At 40.8% G+C, this 22,689-nt stretch overlaps 1 protein-coding gene across 2 annotated transcripts in view; it reads left to right on the plus strand.

Annotated features, from left to right (window-relative positions):
- LOC126333765 (anaphase-promoting complex subunit 1) overlaps positions 1 to 22,689 on the plus strand; it is a 353,884-nt gene that overhangs the window by 146,349 nt on the left and 184,846 nt on the right. For both annotated transcript variants that reach the window (XM_049996770.1, XM_049996779.1), the window contains exon 14: positions 6,272 to 6,603. In XM_049996770.1, coding sequence (XP_049852727.1) covers positions 6,272 to 6,603 — 332 coding nt within the window. The remainder of the gene's footprint in view (positions 1 to 6,271; positions 6,604 to 22,689) is intronic.

The raw sequence follows: 22,689 nt of genomic DNA on the forward strand, positions 1-22,689 counted from the left end.
GCCACACGGCAGGTCTAGTCTAGAGAGACTCCCTAGCACTCGCCCCAGTTGTACGGCCGACTTCGCTAGCGATGGTTCACTGTCTACAGACGCTCTCAATTGCAGAGACGACAGTTTAGCATAACCTTCAGCTACATTTGCTACGACCTAGGAAGGTGCCATATTCAGTTACTATGAATGTATTCTGAACAGATAATATTGCGAATCATTTACCATCAAGAGTGACGTTCATCATTAATGGATTAAAGTTAAGTATCAAACTAATTACGTCCGCTTTCTGGATTCTAATTCCTTGTCATGTTCCAGACCTCACGTCAGTGTAGTTCTTCCCTCCTCACACCAGCCTGTGTGAGCTAAAACGCATGCATTTCGGCCTCCTCTAGGAACACGGTGTTGGTTCTTCTGCCAACACAACAATTTCGGTGGTTGTAAAGGGAGCTTTTTGAACCTAAAAACTGTAGAGGAAGAAAGAGATTGGACACATCCAGCAAATAATTAAGATGTAGGTTGGACATACTACTCTGAGATGAAAAAGTTGGCATAGGAGAGAAATTCATGGTGGGCCACATCAAACCAGTGTAAAGACTGGTGACTTGACGGTTGTGGTGGAATGTGGTACGTCAGTCAGGCCATAATGACCGTGATAGAATGATGGTATAGAGTGTTTCAAATGCTAACAACACAGAGAGTATGGCACACATTTTCAGTTACTGGGATAGTGCTATTAAGGAAGCTGTTGAGATGAATACAAACAAAAGTTTTTGCTTAAGTTCCGCCTGGAATCTTGTTGTGTCCCTGTTCAAACAACAGAAGGACAGAGTTAGTACTACTTTAATTGTTCATTAATATTTCACTGTTGTTATCTTTGGTTTTGTGGTAGCACTAGGTATTAACAGTGTGTATTTCCACATATTCTGTCTTTTCGTTCACTGCTGGCATAGCCTCACACACCATGGGTTTAAGTCTCCTGTTTCATTTTCACATTGAAAATGGTGGTGTTCACGTATTGAAATATCAGCAGTTATTGAGGAAGTTAACTACATGCATTTTCATAGGTTATTTCAACATTTGATGTACAAGGAGAGGATCAAGTTATAAATAAGACACATTAAGTGTGATGTTAAGGTGGTCAATTATCAGGGAGGTAGTGGCTGTCAGTTGAGAATACTATCTACACTGCCTGACAAAAAGATGATTTGAAGCACCCGGAAGACATGGCCAGATGGCAGTGTACACATACACTCTATTGGTGGATAAGTAAATGATTAGTATTGCATTTCCCTGTAACAGGTAGAATGGTGACCAGTGTAGTGTACTAACGTTGTTCCTGTTAAGTGTTATTACCAGGCCTAGTAGGGCATATAAGATGTGCAAACAGCATCAGCTGGTGAGTGATTGCTGTGAAGGACACAGAGATGCATGTACTTCTGCGAGACAGTGCTATCAGCACCTGACGAAGTTTGAAAGGGGAACCATTGTAGGTCTCTGTTTCAGTGGCTGGTTGAATCGTGCAATATCTAGATTTGTGGGGAATCAGGATTTGACAGTGAACCAATGTGAGACGATATGGGAATGTGAGGGCAGGCGTACTCGTCAAAGCTCTGGTCAACTGCGTGTGACCACCGCAAGGGAGGATTGTCACATTGTGCAACGTGCTCATATTATCCCCTTCACATCTACGTCTGCCATGTGAGAACAAGTAATGGAGTCTCTGAAATTATCTGTGTCATTCTAGACCATTGGTTGGAAAATAGCAGCAGCTGAATCAGAGAATTACCAGTGCGTGTGTAAGATGTTGCTAATACCACAACACAAACAGCTGCATTTGGATGCCGTGACGAGGAAGCACGGACTGCTACCGAATGACATTGCACTGCCCACGATAATTTTCATCGGCAAATATGGAGGCAGTCTGGGTAGTGGCCCCATTCTTCCTATGTTGTGGAGGGCCACAGCAGGGTTACTTCTGTCGTGAAATGTGGGATACCATAAGGGAAGACTTAAAGTGATGCCTGATAGTGATTGAAGGAACTCTGACGCACAACAATATGTCATGGGCACCTGGTATCTTCAAGTGTTACTTCTCATGTGAAAAGTCATGCTACTATTTTTCAACAGGGTAGTGTTTGTCCATGCTTGGCGTGTATCTCTACGAACTGTCTGTGTGATGTTGGGGTACTTCCATGGCCAGCAAGATTTCTAGGTGTGCTCCCAATAGAACATATGTGGGTCCAGTTTGATTGTTAGCTCCACCCCAGTGCCTGTATCCAGTATATCAAGGACCAGTTACTACAATTGTGGGCCAGATTGCCTCAGAAGAGGCTACAACAGCTTTATGACACCTTTTCCAACATAATCAGTGCATGCATCAGGCCTGAGCGGGTGCATTGTCATACTGATAAGTGGGCTCAACAGCCAAAGTATTTGTAAAAGTGATTCAATGTTGTAACCACTGAAATAACCTCACACGTCCTCTCAACCCTTGAAGTTGCATTTAGCTTCCTCTTCCCTGTCCCGGTGTTCCATAATTTTTATCAGGCATGTATTGTTAATAATTATCTCCATTTGGGAATTGAATCTTCAGCTCAGGTATTGGTGGAAAACTTCCACATTTTTACTTCAATTCAATGGCTATTGTTTTTGTAGTCTTCTATCTAAAGACTGGTTTGATGCAACCCTCCATCTAAATCTAACCTGTGCGAACTTTTTCATATCTGCATAACTACTGCAACTTATGGCATATACCCGAGTATAAGATGACCCTGTTTAAAGACGACCCCCTTCTTTCAACAGGCTTCTTGAGAAAAATTTATTTTTAACATATTCTGACTAATCAAAATTACAGAGTATTTTACTGACATGAAGTAGCTGCCTTAACATTATATCCATTCTAAATTTATGCCATTTATTGATCATCTACATTTTGATAATGTGACGAGAAATAAGATAAACAAAATAAATGGTTTATATCAATTTGTAGTCCGTATTCGTTTCCTCATTTTTTATGCAAGAACTCCATTGTCTGCGGTATCTATACTTTGTCATCAACCTAATAGCAAACAAGCGAAATTTATATCGTCATTGTCACAAACATTTCAATGTTTCTTGTGAATATGTTGTTGTGATTTCAGAGGTTGTGTTACTGTGGAATCTGACAACACAGCTGTTTTTATCATAGTACGTATCAGGTTTCGATATTATACTGACAAGAATGTTACATTGTCTCTTGCTGCCTGCCGCTCTTTCATCAACTGTGTAGAATCCGCAGCTGTCTCATCCCCTTTTGTTCCCATCATATGTTGCGGTGAAACACACAAATACACCACTGGTGACTATCAAGACTTTTACCGTCTCCTGCAGAAATGAATACTATTGTTGACAGTTTGTAACATTTTAAAGTCAACTCAGTTCTGACTATGATAGAAGTTCCTAAAACCAAAGTACATGATATAGATTCCCAGGGTTGGTAACATGACTTCAATTGTTGCTTGCTCACTGCTTCCCTCCCAGCACTCATCTAGTTCTAAGCCAATCTGGAATCACTGTTCCCCCTCTAACCCTTCTGTAGTGTTGTCCGTGAGCAAATGTGAAACAAAAGACTGCAATATTTTCTCTGGTGTAAAACATGTGCAACAACAGCAACTAATACATAAATAAAAGATCACAATCACAATTCAGTCCAATTCTCAAACTTCCTCTTGTCCTACAATGTGCTGACGTCTGTTGGACTATCTCCAGACCGGTCTTGCTGCTGTATTTTATTCTCGCGACATCAATTATTCAGTTGAATATGACTTATTTAGTTTTTAGACATTTCATTCTGGTTAATTTTCCTTCTTGTTTCATCCAAATGTCACCATTATGTTCTTAAGCTGATTAAAGCTGGTTTTACCTACTATTCTAATATGCAAACACTGACCAAATTTCTCATGTGGAACCCACATTGTAAATCATTACAGTCTCTCATAATCAAATAAAATATTGATCTGAGTTCTGAATTAAGTAATGTTTTATGAAGAACAATATTTCCCTTTTTGAATGTTACTTTTACCTAAAAAGCAGCACTAATGTTTGTATGTGGTATCTATACTTGAGTGAGAACTTTTATCGCAAAGCTGTCCAGATACAAGAACAGTGTGCAAGATGATTACATTTAATGCTATTTCCTCCTGTGTTTCACAAAATTGTCAAATTTTAAACAGAACAACAGAGTCTCATAGTGGCTAGTTCATAGTTTCTTGCATATCCCTTGCACTAGCACCATGCATTTCAAATCGCACATGATTGTTCGAGGAACGTTGAAACTGTATTTGAGTGCTTTAGCGTGTAGGAAAATCTTAAGCCTGTTCATACATGAGTGTCGTTTGTGTATCCCTGACCTCTGAATCCTTCAAAAACTGCACATGACCTCAATAGTCAAAGCTCCATCTGTATATGTAAAACGACCCCTGTACATCTATTAAACAACATAGAATTTTAATCCCAGCAGCCATAGTTTAATCTGTGAATATAAGATAACCCCTTATTTTTTTTGAATGATGAATGTGGGGAAAAAACTCACTATCGGGCAAATACGGTACATCTATTTGAACCTGTTCACTGTAGCCAAGCCTTGGTCCCTCTACATTTTTTAACCCCCACAGCTCCCTTCATTACTATATTGATGATTCAGGTCATGTCCTATGAATTGATCCCTCCTTTGTGTCAAGCTATGCCATAAATTCCTTTTCTTGTCAATTCAATTCATCACTTGCTTTTTAAGCTATAGAAACTACTCATCTAATCTTCTGCATTTTCCAGTAGCACCATAGTTCAGAAGCTTTTATTTTTTTCTTGGCTGAACTGTTTATCAGACACTTTTCACTTCCATTAATTGTTTATCCTGACTACGTCTTACTGAGTGGTCTCTGTCCAGAGATCCAAATGGGGAACTGTTTTACCCCCAGAGAGGATGCTATCATCATGAGCCATACATTAGAGCTACATGTCTTGCTGAAATGTAATGGCTACAGTTTTCCCATGATTTCAGCTTTTAGCAGTACCAATATAGCAAGGCTAGGTCGTCTGATAGTACAAGCCAGTTCAGTCAATTGTCAAGACACTTGCCCACAGAACTACTGAAAAGGCTGCTGCCCCGCTTTCAGGGACCATAAGGTAGTCTGGTCTCTCCACTGATATCCCTGTGCTGCAGTTGCACCTGTGGTGTTGCTATCTGTATTGTTGAGGCATACAAGCCACCCAACCATTTAAGGTCCTTGATCAGTGGGGAGCTATAGGTTGATACAATGCTGTTAAAATGATTCGTGTAATTTGTTATTCTGGAGTATGTTAAAGAACATAAATGACATTAATGGACATTTATCCATCCTAGAATCACAAATTAAATAATTAAAATATTTTAATGTATTGCTTTGTTGGAAAATACAGTGTCAAATATTCTGTGGTATAATGTGTGAAACATGTTGACTGAGTAGGAACTTTTGTCCCATAGGAAATAAATCAATAAATTGCCTCCAAAATGCAAATCTTTCAAATGTTCAATAATTCTAAAAGACTAACTTACAGGAATATATTAGCATAATTTTGCTCACTGTTGTTAGAATGCTGTAGTAGGTTGTTTTGCTGTTGGCCATCATCACTCTTGAATGAGAATTTCACTCTGCAGCGGAGTGTGCGCCGTTATGAAATTTTCCTGGCAGATTAAACCTGTGTGCTGGACTGAGACTCGAACTAGGGACCTTTGCCTTTCACGGTCAAGTGCTCTACCATCTGAGCTACCCAAGCACGACTCACGTCCCATCCTCACAGCTTTACTTTCCGCCAGTAGAGCACTTGCCCGTGAAAGGCAAAGGTCCCGAGTTCGAGTCTTGGTCCGGCACATAGTTTTAATCTGCCAGGAAAGTTTCATCATGACTTTTGTAGCTGAATTCATAGAATTATCAATATACAGTAATTGCAAAGATACATCTTGTTAATTGAAACCTTTTATTTACATATTCCTGGATACATGTTTAAATGAATTTAAAAATCTGGCAGATTCAGCAGAAACAAAAAGGTGATAATATTTTCATTTATTTGGTGCAAAATTATCTCCTTTCCTACTCCTTGCCTTGACACACACACACACACACACACACACACACACACACACACACACACACACACACACACACACACACACACAGTTTTGTTATTTATATTGATGGTATACCTCAATCAGTTGGTGGATTGTAGAGTATAATTGCCAACTTTTGGCTTCTTTTGTTCTTAGATATGATAGGCTATGATGTCGAGCAAGTGCCTGTGATGCGAGCTCAACGTGATGGACCCGATTCAACGGGGTCCGACGGGTTTCATCACCTACAACAGCATGCTAAAAAACGTCGAAGCTCAGACATGGGTTCTTCAGAGGACTGGGAGTATCTGTTGCGTTCAGATCATCATCGGACTCTTGCTGCCAGCGTCACAACAATGCTTGGTTTACACCCACCTCCACCACCAAGTTCTGAGAAATCACATGAGAGTGCCACTCCAACAAATTCATCTGCATCACTTTTCTTATCGTTGCCTTTGTTGCATTATGCGCTACATCTGCTTTATGAGGTAAGTGTGCATGTTGCAATGATAATGTTATTGTATTTGTTTGCAACTGTCTCAACTTACTGAATAGTGGCAACACTGAAAGCAATGAGCAGAAAGACAGCAGAGAATTTAAAACCCCTATGCTGAAGTTTCCCTTATCAGCAGCCAAACAGGTAAAATATGCCAACATTTAACACTTTGACATAAACTTGACGTATTTCAACTTTTAGAAAATGTAATAACACATTGTAGTACAGCGTAACGATGTACTGTGCAGTTGTTTCATTCTGCTGAAATTTTAGATGCTAAGAAAATATACAGATCGTGTTCAAAACAGAAAATCATTGTAATGCCAATTCTGGGGTAAGAACACATGAAGAATATATCCGTTTTGAGAATACAGAGGAACAGATCCTTCTTCATTTGAAATATCTGGGATAAGATGTTTTACAATGTTAGATTTCTGTGGTGAGAGTTGATAGGCTTTGGAACGTTAAGTTTCTAAAATTCTGAAAGGAAAGATGAAACCCAATCATACAATGTAAGCTTTCACGGCCGGTATTGTCTTCACTTAAAACTTCCGGGCTGATAGGCCGTGTTCGAAGTATAAAACTCTCTCCTGATGTTTTGTCTCCAACTGCGGGAGACATCCTCGGAGGTAAAGCAGCGAACTGCGAAGAGAACTCGAGGAAACAGGAAAGACGAAGGTGCTAAACTGGATACAATTTGGATGTCAGCATTGCACCGCAAGCGTGACGATCGATTACTTTCAATCGAGAATGTTGGCGTTACCAGAGACAATCTCATAGCCGACGCCACGTGATCGACTGTGGCGCCCTCTGTACTGCTTATATAATCAGTGCTTCCTCGAGTTCTCTTTGCAGTTCGCTGCTTTACCTCCGAGGATGTCTCCCGCAGTCGGAAACGAAACGTCAGGAGAGAGTTTTATACTTCAACCACGGCCTATCAGCCCAGAAGTTTTAAGTGAAGAAAACAAAAAAAAAAAATGATATCGTTATCAAAATCCACAGACTGCATAATCAGGCACTCACAATTATATCTCCTCGGGTAGTGTTGTCAAAACAAATGTGTTGGAAAGAGTACTGAGTAAAATATTACTTGATTTCATTGAGAACATGTTTTTTAATGCATAAATGGGAATATATGGGTATTGCAAAGGTCATTTTAAAAACCTGACAAGTTTCTAAAAAATTGTAATGAATTAGGCCAAACGACTTTATTGTTCAGTGTGTTTCTTGCACCTGACATCCATCTGAGGTGTGGTTGTAGCAGCTCCTGGGGACTCCTCACCCACCATCTCCTTTTTTTGTGGACAACAAAATACTTTGTTTTGTTATTGAACGTTTTCATGTGAAAGTTTGTTATTATGAATGAAGCAGAAACAAGCTGGAAGAGGTACATGGTATGAAGTAGCACTGAAGATCATTTATCTTTGGAATAAAGGGTATGCACTAGAGATCAGAAAGAAACTGTGTGTACTTCTCTTAAACTCACCTGTGAATTGTTTGACGTCATCTCTGAATTTGCCATTGCCATATGCTCAGAGACTTGGTTTGTGAGTCTCCCCTACTGCCCTTTTAACTGAAAACTCACCACTAGAGTATGTTTTTGGGTACAAGAGACAATGCCAGTGTAAAAAGGGGAGAGAGTACACGAGTTTGTAACTATAATCAAGAACTCAAGGCATTGTTGCTACATACGCAACCATTGGCCAGATGATTATTATATATCAATAAAATGACTGATTGGTTAGCAGTGAATATTGTTCTGTTTGTACGTGTACGTGTGTGTGTGTGTGTGTGTGTGTGTGTGTGTGTGTGTGTGTGTGTGTGTGTGTGTGTGTGTACATACGTACGTACATACTTATGTATGCATAAACTGTTCGATCAGACCTCAGGATGCTCAGTGGTACCAACTGGCCGACGTGTCTTCCTCAGCCGATTGGCATCACTGGATGTGGATGTGGAGGGGCATGTGGCCAGCACAGTGCATTCTTGGCCATTGCCAATTTTCATGGCTGGAGCCACTACTTCTCAATCAGCCAGCTCCTTAATTGGCCTCACAAGGGTTGAGTGCACCTGGCTTCTTCAACAGACTTGGACAGTGACCCTTCCAAGTGCTAGCCAAGCCCGACAGCACTTAACTTTGGTGATCAAACTGTAACTGGTGTTACCACTATGGCAAGGCCATTGGCTCGTTTGTGTATATGTACATGAGTGAAACTTTCAAGGACTGTTCTGAATTGTATATTTAGTCTCTCCTTCTAAATGGTCATTAATGATTAAAATAAATTTACAGCAGTCTACAAAAAGGTTGCAGAAATGAAGATAAACTACACAACTTGCTATTAGCCCATAAACGCAAGTTGTCATACCAAAAGATCACACAAATATCATGCTTTTTGTTCGCAGGAACATAACAGTGATGATCTGTGTCCAGTTTTCGTTTGACGGAACACATGTGTGTCTGCTGGTGGAGGTGGAATAAACAAGAATACAACCATTTTCTTTGAATTGGACAAACTTTGTATGTTTTTTGTCTGGGGCATGGAATATAGTATCAAACTTTTTCCAGGCATCATTCTTCCTCAAGTGGTGCACATTTACAATTGTATACATTGCATCACTTAATTTTCATCTTATACTCTACAAAATCATTCAAAACACAGCCCTGTTTGAGGCCAACATATCCTGACAATAAATCATTTCGACATGTCAGTGCTCTTTTACAACAGCAAGATATACACTCAACTTCCATTGTAAGTCATGACTAGTCTAATACTCTTGCATGCCTCTGTAAGAGAGAACGAGTCTATGAGTAAGAAGCGATCACAGCCATGTAACTTGTCATATTCATGGAACTACAGCAGGAACGAAGGAAGTTGGTAATAACACTGACCACCTTGGTGTCTAAGGTATGCAATCCTCAATGTTAGACTTGTTCTCTCTGGTACATATGTAGCTGTAAAAGCACTGAAGATGAAAAGCACACTGGCCTCCACCTGAGGTTACAGCAGCATAGATAGGAAATATCTGTAATGCAAGTTAGTAAATAAAACTTAAGCCTTCAGATGATTTTAATTACAAAGTCACTTTTTTCTTGCCTTCATACATTCTTCATGAAAATTGAAATAATCTATCAGAAGTTTAAAGCACACAAAGGGGCACTTGGTCAGTTATTTTATTCCTGGAGCATTGATCAGTAAAGGAAAAAAGGAGTGAAATTGTTATCAAGCAACTTTCTCAGGGTTTGTATAAGTGGTTTACTGAGTGTAGGTTTCATTCAGGAGTGATCTACCTGTAATTAGTTGTCAGGATTGGTTGTAGTTAGCAGGTTGTTATTAGTTGTCTCTGATGGGTTGTCACTAACAGCTATTTTACTGTCCACACCTGCTTTGATTCTTGCCAACAAGAGAAATGCTGTGTGTGTGGCCTACAGAAATTATGATTGACATACGAAGCTCATTATTTGTTAAATGTTTATATGATACTGGGAAATCCTGCATAGAATACACATAATGGAAAGGATGTAAATAAACTAACCACTTAACATATTAATTAGGTGTTTAGCAGTTGATAAGCCCATAAAAGACACTGAAAGCATCTGTAAGCTTTTGCACAAAGTCCTTCCTCAGAGCTAACAGACTAACAAAAATGGTAGTGGTCTTGTGCATGTGCATATGTGTGTGTGTGTGTGTGTGTGTGTATGTGTGTGTGTGTGTGTGTGTGTGTGTGAAGGTAGGGAGGGATGGGGTGAGCATGGGGGAGGGGACTATATGCACGCTATTAGCTCGGAGGAAGGTCATTTTTAATAAGCATTGTACTTATTTCAATCTTTTTTATCTAGTTGTCTATCACACAGTCCCTCAACTATGCATATAGTAAGTGTAATTACTCCCTCCATTATTTAAAACCTTAAAATCTCTCACAATCAGGGCTTAAGTCACCCTGCCAAGTTTCTGGACATGTTCTGAGCACATTTCAGCTGCCACCTGTTGGATAATATGAGACTGAAGGAAAAAAGCACAGTTGCTACCCATCTACAAGAAAAGCAGCTGAAGTGAGGTACTAATCTACCAGCCACTGTCATTGATATCTACATATTGTAGAACCTTGACATATATTCTGTGCTCAAACATAGTGATGTGTCTTGAACTGAATGACTTTCTCCATGCCAGTCCCCATTAACTCAGAAAATACCACCCATTCAAAATCAAATTTATCTTTCCTCACACAATATCCTGAAAAACAACGGACCAAGCCAGTCAGGTAAATGCAATATTTCTTGACTTCTGAAAGGCATTTGACTTAGTTCCAGACCAACACTTAATAATGAAAGTAAAACAATACAGAGTATGAAACAAAATTTCTGACTAAATTGGGGATTTCCTTGAGGTGAGGGAACAGCATGTTCTCTTTGAAGGAGAGTCACCAACAGAAATAGAAGTAAATTTAAGTGTGCCCTAGGGAAATGTTTGGGACTCCTATTGTTCATTTTGTGTATTAACATTCCAACAAACAAAATTAATAGTAACCTCTCTCTTTTTGCGCGTGATGCATTACCTATAATGAAGGAAGGCTTAAAAAAAGCTACCAAAATGTCCAGGCCAAAACTGATAAGATTTTAAAGTGATGTGAAAACTGGTAACTTGCTTTCAGTGTTCCAAAATACTACACTTACTCTCATTTGACTACAATATCAGTGAGACACAACTGAAATTGGTCAACTCATACAAATACTTGTAGGGATGTGAAATGGAATGATTACACAGGTGTAGTAAGGAAAGTTCTGGCAGAATGTAAATAATTTAGGTTTAAAGGAGACCACTGATCGAACATTGGAACTGTTGAATCATCGACAGGCACACAAGAAAGTTCAGTCAGAGGTAAAAGATGGCAGACTTTGGTTAGTCGACAGGGTTCTGGGAAAATTCAATCACTGCGCAAAGGAGATTGATTACAAAACACTTGTGTGACTCATACCATATAGTACGAGGGTAGGTTTGAAAAGTAATGCACACATGCTTGTGGAGTACGACCTAAATTACCACAAGAAACATGCCAGGTGTCATATGAAAGGTAATGTCCCTCTCCATACGCTTGTGCAGTTTGAATGCATTGCGTTCATCTCGTGCATTTTGAGTAGTGGAAATATGCAGATGTGTTCTAGTGCTATGACAGTCCGAGTTAAACAGTGTGCTGTTATCGGAGTTTTAACTGCTGAAAAAATGACTCCTAATGAGATTCATCGTCATTTAAAGGCTATTTAGGTGGTGATGCTGTTGACAGGTTTTCTGTAAATCACTGGGTAATAAAATTCCATGATTGCAAACCTGGAAAATCCATTGTTATATAATTGTTAATGAAACACGCTGTGGATGTCCAGTGAGTGCCACACAGACAATAAACACCACAAACTAATTGACAATTTGATTCAAAATGAGCAACTTCTGCAGTAGTACCACGATGAAGGAGATGACTTCCTTTTGAATATTGTGGTGGGGAATGAGTAATGGTCCATCATTAGGATGCAGAAGAAAAAAGACAGAGTACTGAATATCATTGAACATATTTTCTTCAGGCAAAAAAAGTTCAAAGCACGACCATCTGCAAAAAATTCTTTTGTCTGTGTTTTGGCATGCTCAAGTTTATGTGACTGATTATCGGGTATGAGGTGCAATCATAAATTCTTTTCAGAACATAGAGACTCTAAAACACCACCTATGTCGAGTTTGACTTGTTAGAGGTGGCCTGTTGCCTACCCTCTTGCAACATTACAATGCTCATTCACACTCCTCATGCGCAACTGAAGTTGCTCTGTGAAACCTAAAGTCTGAACTGATTGCACACCCTCCTTACTCCCCACCCCTATATTGCGCTTCACAATTTTTATTTTTTCCCCCTCTGTTCAGGGGCAACCTCAAGGGTAATCGTTACACCTCACAATTCCATACAGAATATTGTGTTGTTACACATCTGTACTACTTCCCAAACTTTAGTAAGTTTTCACATTGTAAATATAACTATAAACATATTGGGTGTAATGAGAAGTTATGAATCTTGTCAGAAATATGATTGTAATGGCAAACGACAAGCTAGTTAAAAGGCAACATTTATTCTAAAATTCACTTCTACAGTATTGGCACAATACATTTGCTTTATGCTGTGGCTGTGCTTCCCAAACACATCTTATTTTTGAATGCCTTCAATTTAGTAACTTAATGCTATCATATAAGGGAGAAACAGCTTGGAATTTTTTTAAACTAGCCCACAGTCAAATTACTTGTTCATCTTGTTAAGTGTGCCTCAGCCAAACTTAGCATCAATCTGTATGAAGTAGAGTGTGTGATAGATGGGTACACAACTTAAGACAAGGTGGATAACTTATACTAAAGCAAAAAAAAATCTGTACAGCAATACAACCATTGACATTCACCATCTGATTTGCTCCTGATCATAAAGTATCCCTTTGATAAATCAGAGTCTAAAAACAGATACAACTCTACATCTCTAGCTCTGTTTGTTCTCCTGCAAATGTATTTGCAAATGTGCACTGGCTTTCATGTTTGTCCTTTCCTCCATCTTTGCCCTTTCTTAAACCAGTTGACATAAGTGCCAGCATTTTATGTACGTCCATTTTTGGATGAATACTGCAGCAGCAGCTGCTGTAAGTGTTATCATTTGGTAATAACGAAAGTTCTGGTAGAATGTAATTTAAGAGCAAAGCAGTCCACCCACTAAATAGCAGCAGCATTGAATACTTGACAGGGGCGCGCACGCGCGCACACACACACACACACACACACACACACACACACAGAGAGAAGAGAAAGAAAACTGCTAGCTTATGGAATAAAGCCTTTTATGAGATATAATACACGAAATGCACGTGCTGACTGGACACGAAGTGCCTGGATTACATTATGATAGGTGAACTAGGGTGAGGTGTGGATTGTGTTGGGTGGACTGGAAGGGGGGAGGAGGGGGGGGGGGGAGAGAGAGAGAGAGAGAGAGAGAGAGAGAGAGAGAGAGAAGTGTAAGGGGAGGGAGGAAGAGGGGTTGAGTTTGGGTAGTTAGTGGCTCAGAGGGAGGGAGCAGGTTTGCTGGCTAGTAATGCAGCAGGGAAGGATGGCAAATATGTGGATACTGGAGCTGGAGGGGTTCAGTGCATGATGGGAGAGGGGTGTGTGCGTGATGTGGAGGCTTTTATTGGAAAGGGTTGATAGGACAAAGGCAGGGGGAACTATTGGGTGGTTGGCGTGGGAACTGTGGGTTAGCAGAGATTAAGGCCAGAAGGAGTACGGGAGTGAAGGATGTGTAGCATGACTAACTCCCATCTGCACAGTTGTAAAAAAAGCCAGTGGTGGAGGGAAGGATCCAGATGATATGGGTTGTAAAGCACCCAGAACTCAAGCATGTTGTGCTCAGGCGCATATTGTGCCACTAGGGGTCAACTTTGTTCTCTACGGTTTGGCAGTGACCATTCATTCTGGTGGACAGCAGGTTGGTTGTCATACATACATGAAAAGCAGTGCAGTTAAAGCAGCAGACTTGGTTTATGAGGTGGATGCCTTCACAGGTGGGCAGCTTCTGATCAGTAGGGTAAGCCTGAGACACAACTGGAGTAGGAAGTGTTGGTTGGGCGAATGGGGCAAGTCTTGCACCTGGGTCTTCCACAGTAGTATGATCCCTGTGGCAAGGGCTGGGACTGGGAATGGCTTAGGGATGGACTAGAATGTTGTGGAGGTTGGGTGGGTAACAGAATACCACTTTAGGAGGGATGAGAAGGTTCTGACAAAGGATGGGGTACAGGTGTTCTAGTCTGGGGTGGTATTGGCTGAGTAAGGGGTCACTCCTTTGTCTCTCATTCTTGTGGTTGAAGGGAGGATTGGGGACATGTAGGGATAGGGCACAAAATATCTGTTTGTGGACTAAATCTAAGGGATACTGCCTTTCTGTGAAAGCATATGTGAGACTTTCAGCATACTGGGCAAGGTAGTGGTTGTCACTGTAGATATGCTGTCTCTTGGTGACCAGGTTGTTTGAGAGGGTTATTTTGGTGTGGAGGGGATGTCAGCTGTCAAATTACAGATACTATTGTTGTTTGGTGGGTTTAATAGAGATAGATGTGTGGATGGAGTCACCGAGAGGAGTAGTTAAACGCCCAGGAAGATGACCAGTTGGGTTGAGGAGGACAGAAAGAAGTGGTGGGAGAGAAGACGTTGAGGTTGTGGAGGAAAGATAGGGTGACTTGACCCTGGGTCCAGATCATGAAATTGTCATCAGTGAACCTTACCAGGTGAGGTATGTTGATTTTGGAGGCTAGGAATGCTTCCATGAAATGAAATGGCCCATTGAACAGTTGGCATAGGAGGGTGCCAGGCGGGTACCCCTGTCTATGCTGCTAATTTTTTGATATGTCTCATGATGAAATGCAGTGACTACCTGACAGAAGACTTCACACAACTTGGGTTAGTTTGGGTTAGTACATTGTCGCCACATCCTCTATCCGACAGTTTTCCCTTCCTCTGTTCTGTAAATGTCCCTCCTCTGATCCTTGCCTCCATGCCATTTTCACTGTACACGTCTCTTCATTTGCAGACTTAGTCTGTATTTGTAGCTTTCTAATTGTAATGTATCATACATGTAGCTTACAGAAGTTGGTTTGTATTGTAGCTGGGAATATGAATGCTTATTTTGTATTTTCCACTTTACAGTTTTTCAAATTATTGATATGTTATATTACGCGTGTCAGAAAAATTACATCAAGATGTTCAGCTGAATTTTTTGTTTACTGCTTGAGCTATTTGCTCCTTGTCATTGTATTTTATTCCCATTTTCCCTTTGTTTTTCTTTACTGTTGAATTTTTCTACTTTGTGAAGAGATCCTCTTTGCTCATTTTCTTCTTTTTACCTTGTATATGTTACCTAGTTTATTTTCTAAATTTATTGCCTTCAGGTTTGAAATCCTGCATCTATATACAAACTACAAGTTCTTTTTTTGCATATCGTATACTATGTTCATGGCTTGATCATCTCTGAATGTACCAAATTTGGTATGTCACCTGATGACATTTACCGGTTATTATTAAGTAAAAGATATTGTTTGGTGAGCACTTCATACTCTATGGTAGTTAATCTTATTTAACTACAATCTGTTAACTGACTCATGTTCTTCCTTAACAAGACTCACTAAAATTGTTTACTATGCGTTGTGGACTGCTGTTACAGAAAAGCTGTATACTATAATCAGATTTGTCAAAACAACAGTTCTCAAATTTCATACCATGGATGTATACAGATATTTTTCATCATATGTACACTATGCTTATGCTCTTCAAGGAAGTGATATATAAACAAATCTGCAGCAGAGCCCACGGCACCCACGTGGCACACTCCTGTGCCAACTTTATGGACCATCTGGAGGTAACATTTGTAGCCTCCTAAAATCCCAGACTCCTTGTCTGGTTCAGGTTCATTGACGATACCTTTATGATCTGAACCCAGGGCCAAGTCACTCTATCCTTGTTCTGTCCTCCTCAATCCAACATGCTATCTTTGGTGATGTTGATCATCTCCTCTCTGATGGCTCCATTCACAGGTCGTGCCCATATTAAACCCATGAACTGCCAACAGTATCTATGATTTGACAACTATCACCCCTTCCACACCCAGAAAGCATTCCAAAGGAGCCAGGCCACTGATGGGTGGCATATCTGAAGTGATGAGAATTTCCTTGTCCAGTGAGCTGAATGTCTCACGAGGCCTTCCACTTGGTGGGAAGGTATATAAACAAATTTGCGACACAGCTGTTGGCACCTACGTGGGACCCTCCTATGCTAATATTGCTATGGGCCATCTAGAAACCTAACCCTTTGTCTGGTTCAGTTTCACTGATGGTATCTTCAGGAACTGGGCTCAGGTCAAGACCCTCTATCCCCATTTGTCCATAATCTCAACACCTTGTTTGCCATCCACTTCACCAGGCCCTCCTCATCCCAATGTCTCACTTTCTTGGATATTGACCTCCTCCCCTCTGATGGTTCCCTCCTCACCTAGTTCTCAAACAGAATTCCTGTGCTGTATCCTCACATACCTGTACTCCCCCCACTAGTCCCAAGAATAAGCTGCATTGGCTTATCTCCCTAGTCACCCAATATCACTTTGGATAGGAGCAGCTTAACAATAGTATCCTTCACCAGTGGCTTGATGATCTATGAGGAACACCTGTCCCACCCCACCAAATCTTGTACTACATCGGCCACGCAACCTACACATCGTCCTGTTGTTCCCTCCCTATCCCACTCCAATTCACAAGCCCTTGCCCCAGCAGTCATAACCCTGTGGAAAAAATGTGTGCTAGACCTGCCCGATTCAACCACCCGCACTTTCTACACCAGCCCTGTTGCAGGCATAACCTACCAAATCAGAGGCGAGGCCATGTGCGAAAGCATCCATGTCATAAATCAACTCTGTTGCAGTGCTGCACAGCTTTTGATGTCAGCATGACAACTAACCACCTTTCTATCAGAATGAACGGCTACTGTTAAACTGTGACCAAAAACAATGTTGACCACCCAGCGGCACAACGTGCAGCTGAGCACAACATGCTAGAATTCAGTAGTTGCTTCACAACCCACGGCATCTGGATCCTTTCCTTCGCCATCGGCTTTCCTGAATGATGCTGGTGGGAGTTATCCTTGCAGCACATCCTTCACTCCCATAACACTCCTGGCCATAGTTTCCATTAACACACTTTCTCCACACTCTCTACCCAACAGTGTTCCCTATGTCACCTCCTCACAATCCATGCCTATGTCACTTTGATTGTACACTAGTTCGGTACCTGTGTATCACATCCCAGCTGTCCCACTCCCCCCCCCCCCCCCCCCCCCAATCTCTCTCTCCCTCTCTCTCCTCTTTCCCCCCTCTCTCTCCCCCTCTGACTCCCCCTCCCACACATTCCCTGCCTGCAAGTTGTTAGCTAGCTATCCCCAACCTCCCCCCCCCCCCCTCTCTCTCTCTCTCTCTCTCTCTCTCTCTCTCTCTCTCTCTCTCTCTGTGTGTGTGTGTGTGTGTGTGTGTGTGTGTGTGTGTGTGTGTGTGTGTGTATGTTAACCCAACCCAACCCTACTCTACACAACCCTCACCCAACCTTATTCCATCGGCTTATATGTAAATTTGGTGTTGTGTGTGCAGCCGGCACAATGTAGGAGCATGGGTGCATGCCTGCTGGTGTACTCTTCATAATATCTGGGAAATTTCTTTTTTCTTTTGTGTAAGCCTGTTGATGTCAATGCTTTTACTGTTCAGTAACTGGTCTCCTTTACTCTTAAATTATTTATTATTCTTAGTGCACATAAGTGCCGGTATGGCTCCCTAAATTAGATCTCATCAGTTTTTGTTCCCTGTCTTAGTCTGTTCTTAGCCAAAGCACTGACGGTGAAGGTCCTGACTTTGGTGGGACCTTAAAGTAAAATCGCCTTTCTGATTTTCAAAAAAGTATTTGTGTATGTGAATGCAAAAAGTTTCTTTGGCCTGTGCACCTTACGTTTGCAAAAATATTAGTAAAGAAGAGGAAACAATGAAACCTCTATGATGAATTATTATTGATCCTTTATGTAAGTCTGCATCGATATTAACTACATATGTTTGTGCAATGGATTATTTGTTCTATGCTGCAATTCCATATTTTTAAATGAATTTTGCATGAACAACACTTCCTGGTAAATGGCATTCTTGAGTGTGATTATTGTGAAATGTTGATACTGGCTAGTTCTTAAATTGTAGAGACTATAAATAGTGACACCTATCTTATGTTTCTTCGGGCACACTCAGTGTTGCACAGCCTCCTCAGATACACAATGTAATAAATGAGTACATTGTCAGTTCCAGTGCTTTGTGACAGACTAAGATCAACAGTATAACTGTAAATTCCTGTTCTGTTACCTTTCTCTGTAACACATATAAGTTCAGTGCATACAGCTTTTTTTGTATGCTCTTGTGCCAGTTTATTAAGAAATTTAATTACATTGTGTATTCAGTGTAGAAGGTGCTGGGTGGCACATGTGGCATTCCTTATTTATAACATTCCTAACTGCTTTATTTAACAACATTAATGTTTATTTACCTGTCCCTTTAGATATGACCTGCATTTCTGCAATGAAGTTTTGAACTTTCAATGCTGATTATCTAATTTTGTCTGTCTGTAATATTGTATTGCTCAGTTCATTGATGCTGCAAATTAATATGCGTCCCTTATATAACAGCTGACGTGAATTCTATTTACTACTGCATACACTAAAAAATAAGACTCACCATAAATGAGTTATTCAGTTGAGATGGAAATTAGTAGATGTGCATGTAAAAAATAAAAAAAATTACAATTTCAGGAAAATGGGACAATTTATTAAAGATACAGAGTTAAGTCCACCTATGACCTGTACGTGAGTAGTTATTTGTTATTTGGCTTGATGCTCCAAATGTTCTCACTTGGGGAGGGATCAGATGACCTTTCAGGCTAAGGTAGGGTTTGGCAAGCACAAACAGTAGAAATGCTCACTGTGTGTGTGTATTATCTTGTTGAAATGCAAACCAAGGACAGTCTGGAGTACCTCCAGATGTGTCTTTGTCCTGGAATCTAAATGACTGGTGTAGATGTGTCTTCAGTGTTGAGTCCCATTTTGAACTGAGTGCCAATTGGCTGAGTGCATCAATCTCAGTCATAAAGGAAGATAACCAAGGTCAGTAATCACAGTTTAAATAAACAGTGTGGTACACCAATGTTAATCGCCAGGCAGCAAATGATCACCAGCCAACTGTGCATTTTACTGCAGTTAACACTGTGTATTGTAATGGAAGGTGCATTGGAGATGCAGAGATGTTAACAGATACCTGAATTTGCACATGGCTGCCTATAAATTTTCTAGACAATTGCTGGTAAGTGACATTATTTGTCTCACATGGTCTCATTTTTGTCAACAAGCAGAAGCGTGTTTATACCTGGCTACTAGACCATTCATTTATCTTTGGCAAAATGGAAAAAGAACACCAAATTTTTCAAAGTACAAGGTAGATATATCTCTCAGGTTGGTCAGTGCAAATGAACTTGAAAATAAAAGAACTGACGGGTGCAGTATAAAAGAAGAAATGTACAGCGTCTTCTTTCGATCATTTTTTTTTTTTTTTTTCATTTTTTCCATTCAGTTTGAATACCTACATCATTTAAGTATAGATATCATCATGTATATGTTGATTAAGACATATAATTTTGATTTTTATGAATAATGCATGTCTTTTTATTTCGTACTTTATAAAACATACAAAAATCTAGTTTTCATTGCAAACAAAAATTCATGATTATCAGTCTTTTGTAAAAGATTGTTAACCAAGATTGTAAATTAAATGCTACAAATTAATTTTTTGCATATTTTTGTATTTTACACATCACGTAAATGCTTACAGCATTTGTTTAAAGCCGGCCGGTGTGGCCGAGCGGTTCTAGGCGCTTCAGTCTGGAACTGTGCAACTGCTATAGTCGCAGGTTTGAATCCTGCCTTGGGCATGGATGTGGGTGATGGCCTTAGGTTAGTTAGGTTTAAGTAGTTCTAAGTTGTAGAGGACTGATGACCTCAGATGTTAAGTCCCGTGGTGCTCAGAGCCATTTGAACCATTTGAATTTGTTTAAAAATATGTTTCTACATGGAATCGAATCCAGGCCCGAGTACGCTCACTACCGCACAGTCAGATTGCGTGTCAAAATAAATCTATATTATTTCAACAAGTTAAACAATCGCAATACTAAAAAAAAAGGACTGAATTTCGCCCCCATCCCCAGAACGATCCCCAAACAAGACATTATCAGCGGCGTGGAAGAAGCAATATGAGGGCTTCCAAAGGAGGAAGCAGAGGAAGTCAGACGGGAAACTTACAGAATAATCAACAGATCTCGATTACCTAAAAATAACATATCTGTGGAAGAACTAGCAGCTCTCCGATTCCTTAGAGATGACCCTGATACAACGATACTACCAGCGGGCAATACTACAGTGCTATTAAGCACTGCCGAGTACTGGCAGAAAATAAACTTGCTGCTACAAGACGAGGCCTACAAGAGGCTGAAGAATGATCCAACCCTGATGATGAGTAGAAAGACAATAGCTCTGCTGAAGAAATCTGACTTACCTGACCCAATGAAGAAACGGCTGCACCCCAGAACGTCAGCGGTATCACGCCTGTAAGGACTGCTGAAGATCCATAAGGAAGGGGTGCCTCCGAGACTGATTGTCGACTCCATCAACTCTCACAGTTACGCATTAGCTAAATACTTAGTGACACTGCTCAAACTCCTTGTGGGACACTGCAGGCACTGTGTGAGAAACTCAGCCGAATTTGTAAAAATACTCAGGGATAGGCAACTACAAAGGGAGGACTTACTCATGAGCTTCGACATGACGTCACTTTTCATGAAAGTGCCCCTCCGAGACTCCTTGGCACTTTATCTCAGCACTTTGAACCACAAACTGTCAGCCTGTTCGAACACACACTAACCACCACTTACTTTCAGTGCAACAAGGAATTCTATGAGCAAATCGATGGTGTGGCCATGGGCTTTCCACTGGCTCCTGCAATTGCGAACCTCTGTATGGAATATTTCAAGGAGGTGGCCCTCCAAACTGCTAGACAGAAATCAAAGCACTTCTTTCGCTATGTCGATAACACTTTTGTCATGTGGGGACTTGGTAAACAGGCGCTGGGTGAGTTTCTGGAGCACCTCAATAGCATCCATCTGAATATAAAATTTACGATGGAAATGGAGGAAAATGGATGTCTCCCATTCCTTGACATACTAATTAAAAGAAAGGCAGATGGTTCACTACGCCATGCAGTACATAGAAAGTAAACACACACAGACTGATACCTTCATTCAAAAAGCTGCCACCATCCAGCATAAAGACAAACAGTACTGACCACGCTGGTACATAGGACGTGCTCCAACAAAAACAAAGACAGCCTACCATCCGAGCTGCAACACCTGAGGGAAGTCTTCCACCAAGATGGCTACAGTGAAACACACATCAACAGGGCGCTTAAAAGGAAGAAGGAAGCAGTGACAGCCCAAGAAGAAGAAGAAGGAGGAGGAGGACAATAAACAACTCATGTTCCTTCCGCATGTGGGTCCACTCTCAGCCAAAATTGCACAACTTCCAATTACAATATCAAAACCATTCTGCGCCTACCACCGAAGACAAGGGAGTTCCTAGGTTCTGCCAAAGACCTGGAATATACAGAATATACAGCATCCTATGCGAATGTGGTAAACCATACATTGGACAAACACAGCGGTGTATATCTAAACACTGAGAACAACATATCAGATGTGTGCGACTACGTCACACAGAAAAATCGACTATAGCAGAACACAGCATAAATGAAGAACACGCCTTCAACTTCGAAAACACCAATGCTGAGCATCTGGCTTCTGGGAAAGTATTATCAAAGAATCCCTAGAAATAAGGATTCACGACAACCTGGTCAATGGGAATGAGGAATACCAACTCAGCGCAGCATGGAACCCTGCAATAGCAGCATAGCATGGAACCCTGCAATAGCAGCAATCCATTTGAAGTGGGTCTGCCGACGTCCTCCACCACAGATGCAGACAGAATGCTTACACCGAGAACCAAACACGACCATTGGGGATGACTGCTACCCCCACCAACTCGTGCATGCTGCCGGTCCACTGCAGCCTCCCAAGGTCTAGTGAAGGAGTGGCTGACCACGCATATAAATACCCCACTCTCCGTGAATTTTGACACTTCACTAGAATATTGGTGGTATAAAACTTCCCGAAACGTCGCGATGTATCAACGCTACACCCTACTGGAGGCCCGAGAAACCTTCATCAACAGTTTACGCCGGGAAAGCCTACAGACACGTATTTGATTGGAATATCATGTTTTCTCGAGAAGTTTTGAGAGTTGCATCAAACTTTGGGACAGGTATATTTGAGTTTTGAGCTTCATGTACCATGAATATGAAAAAAAATTACAAACATCTGATTGTTGTGTAGTCCACTTGTTAGAGA

This window comes from Schistocerca gregaria, chromosome 1 (assembly GCF_023897955.1).
Source record: "Schistocerca gregaria isolate iqSchGreg1 chromosome 1, iqSchGreg1.2, whole genome shotgun sequence".
In the NCBI taxonomy this organism is placed as follows: Eukaryota; Metazoa; Arthropoda; class Insecta; order Orthoptera; family Acrididae; genus Schistocerca; species Schistocerca gregaria.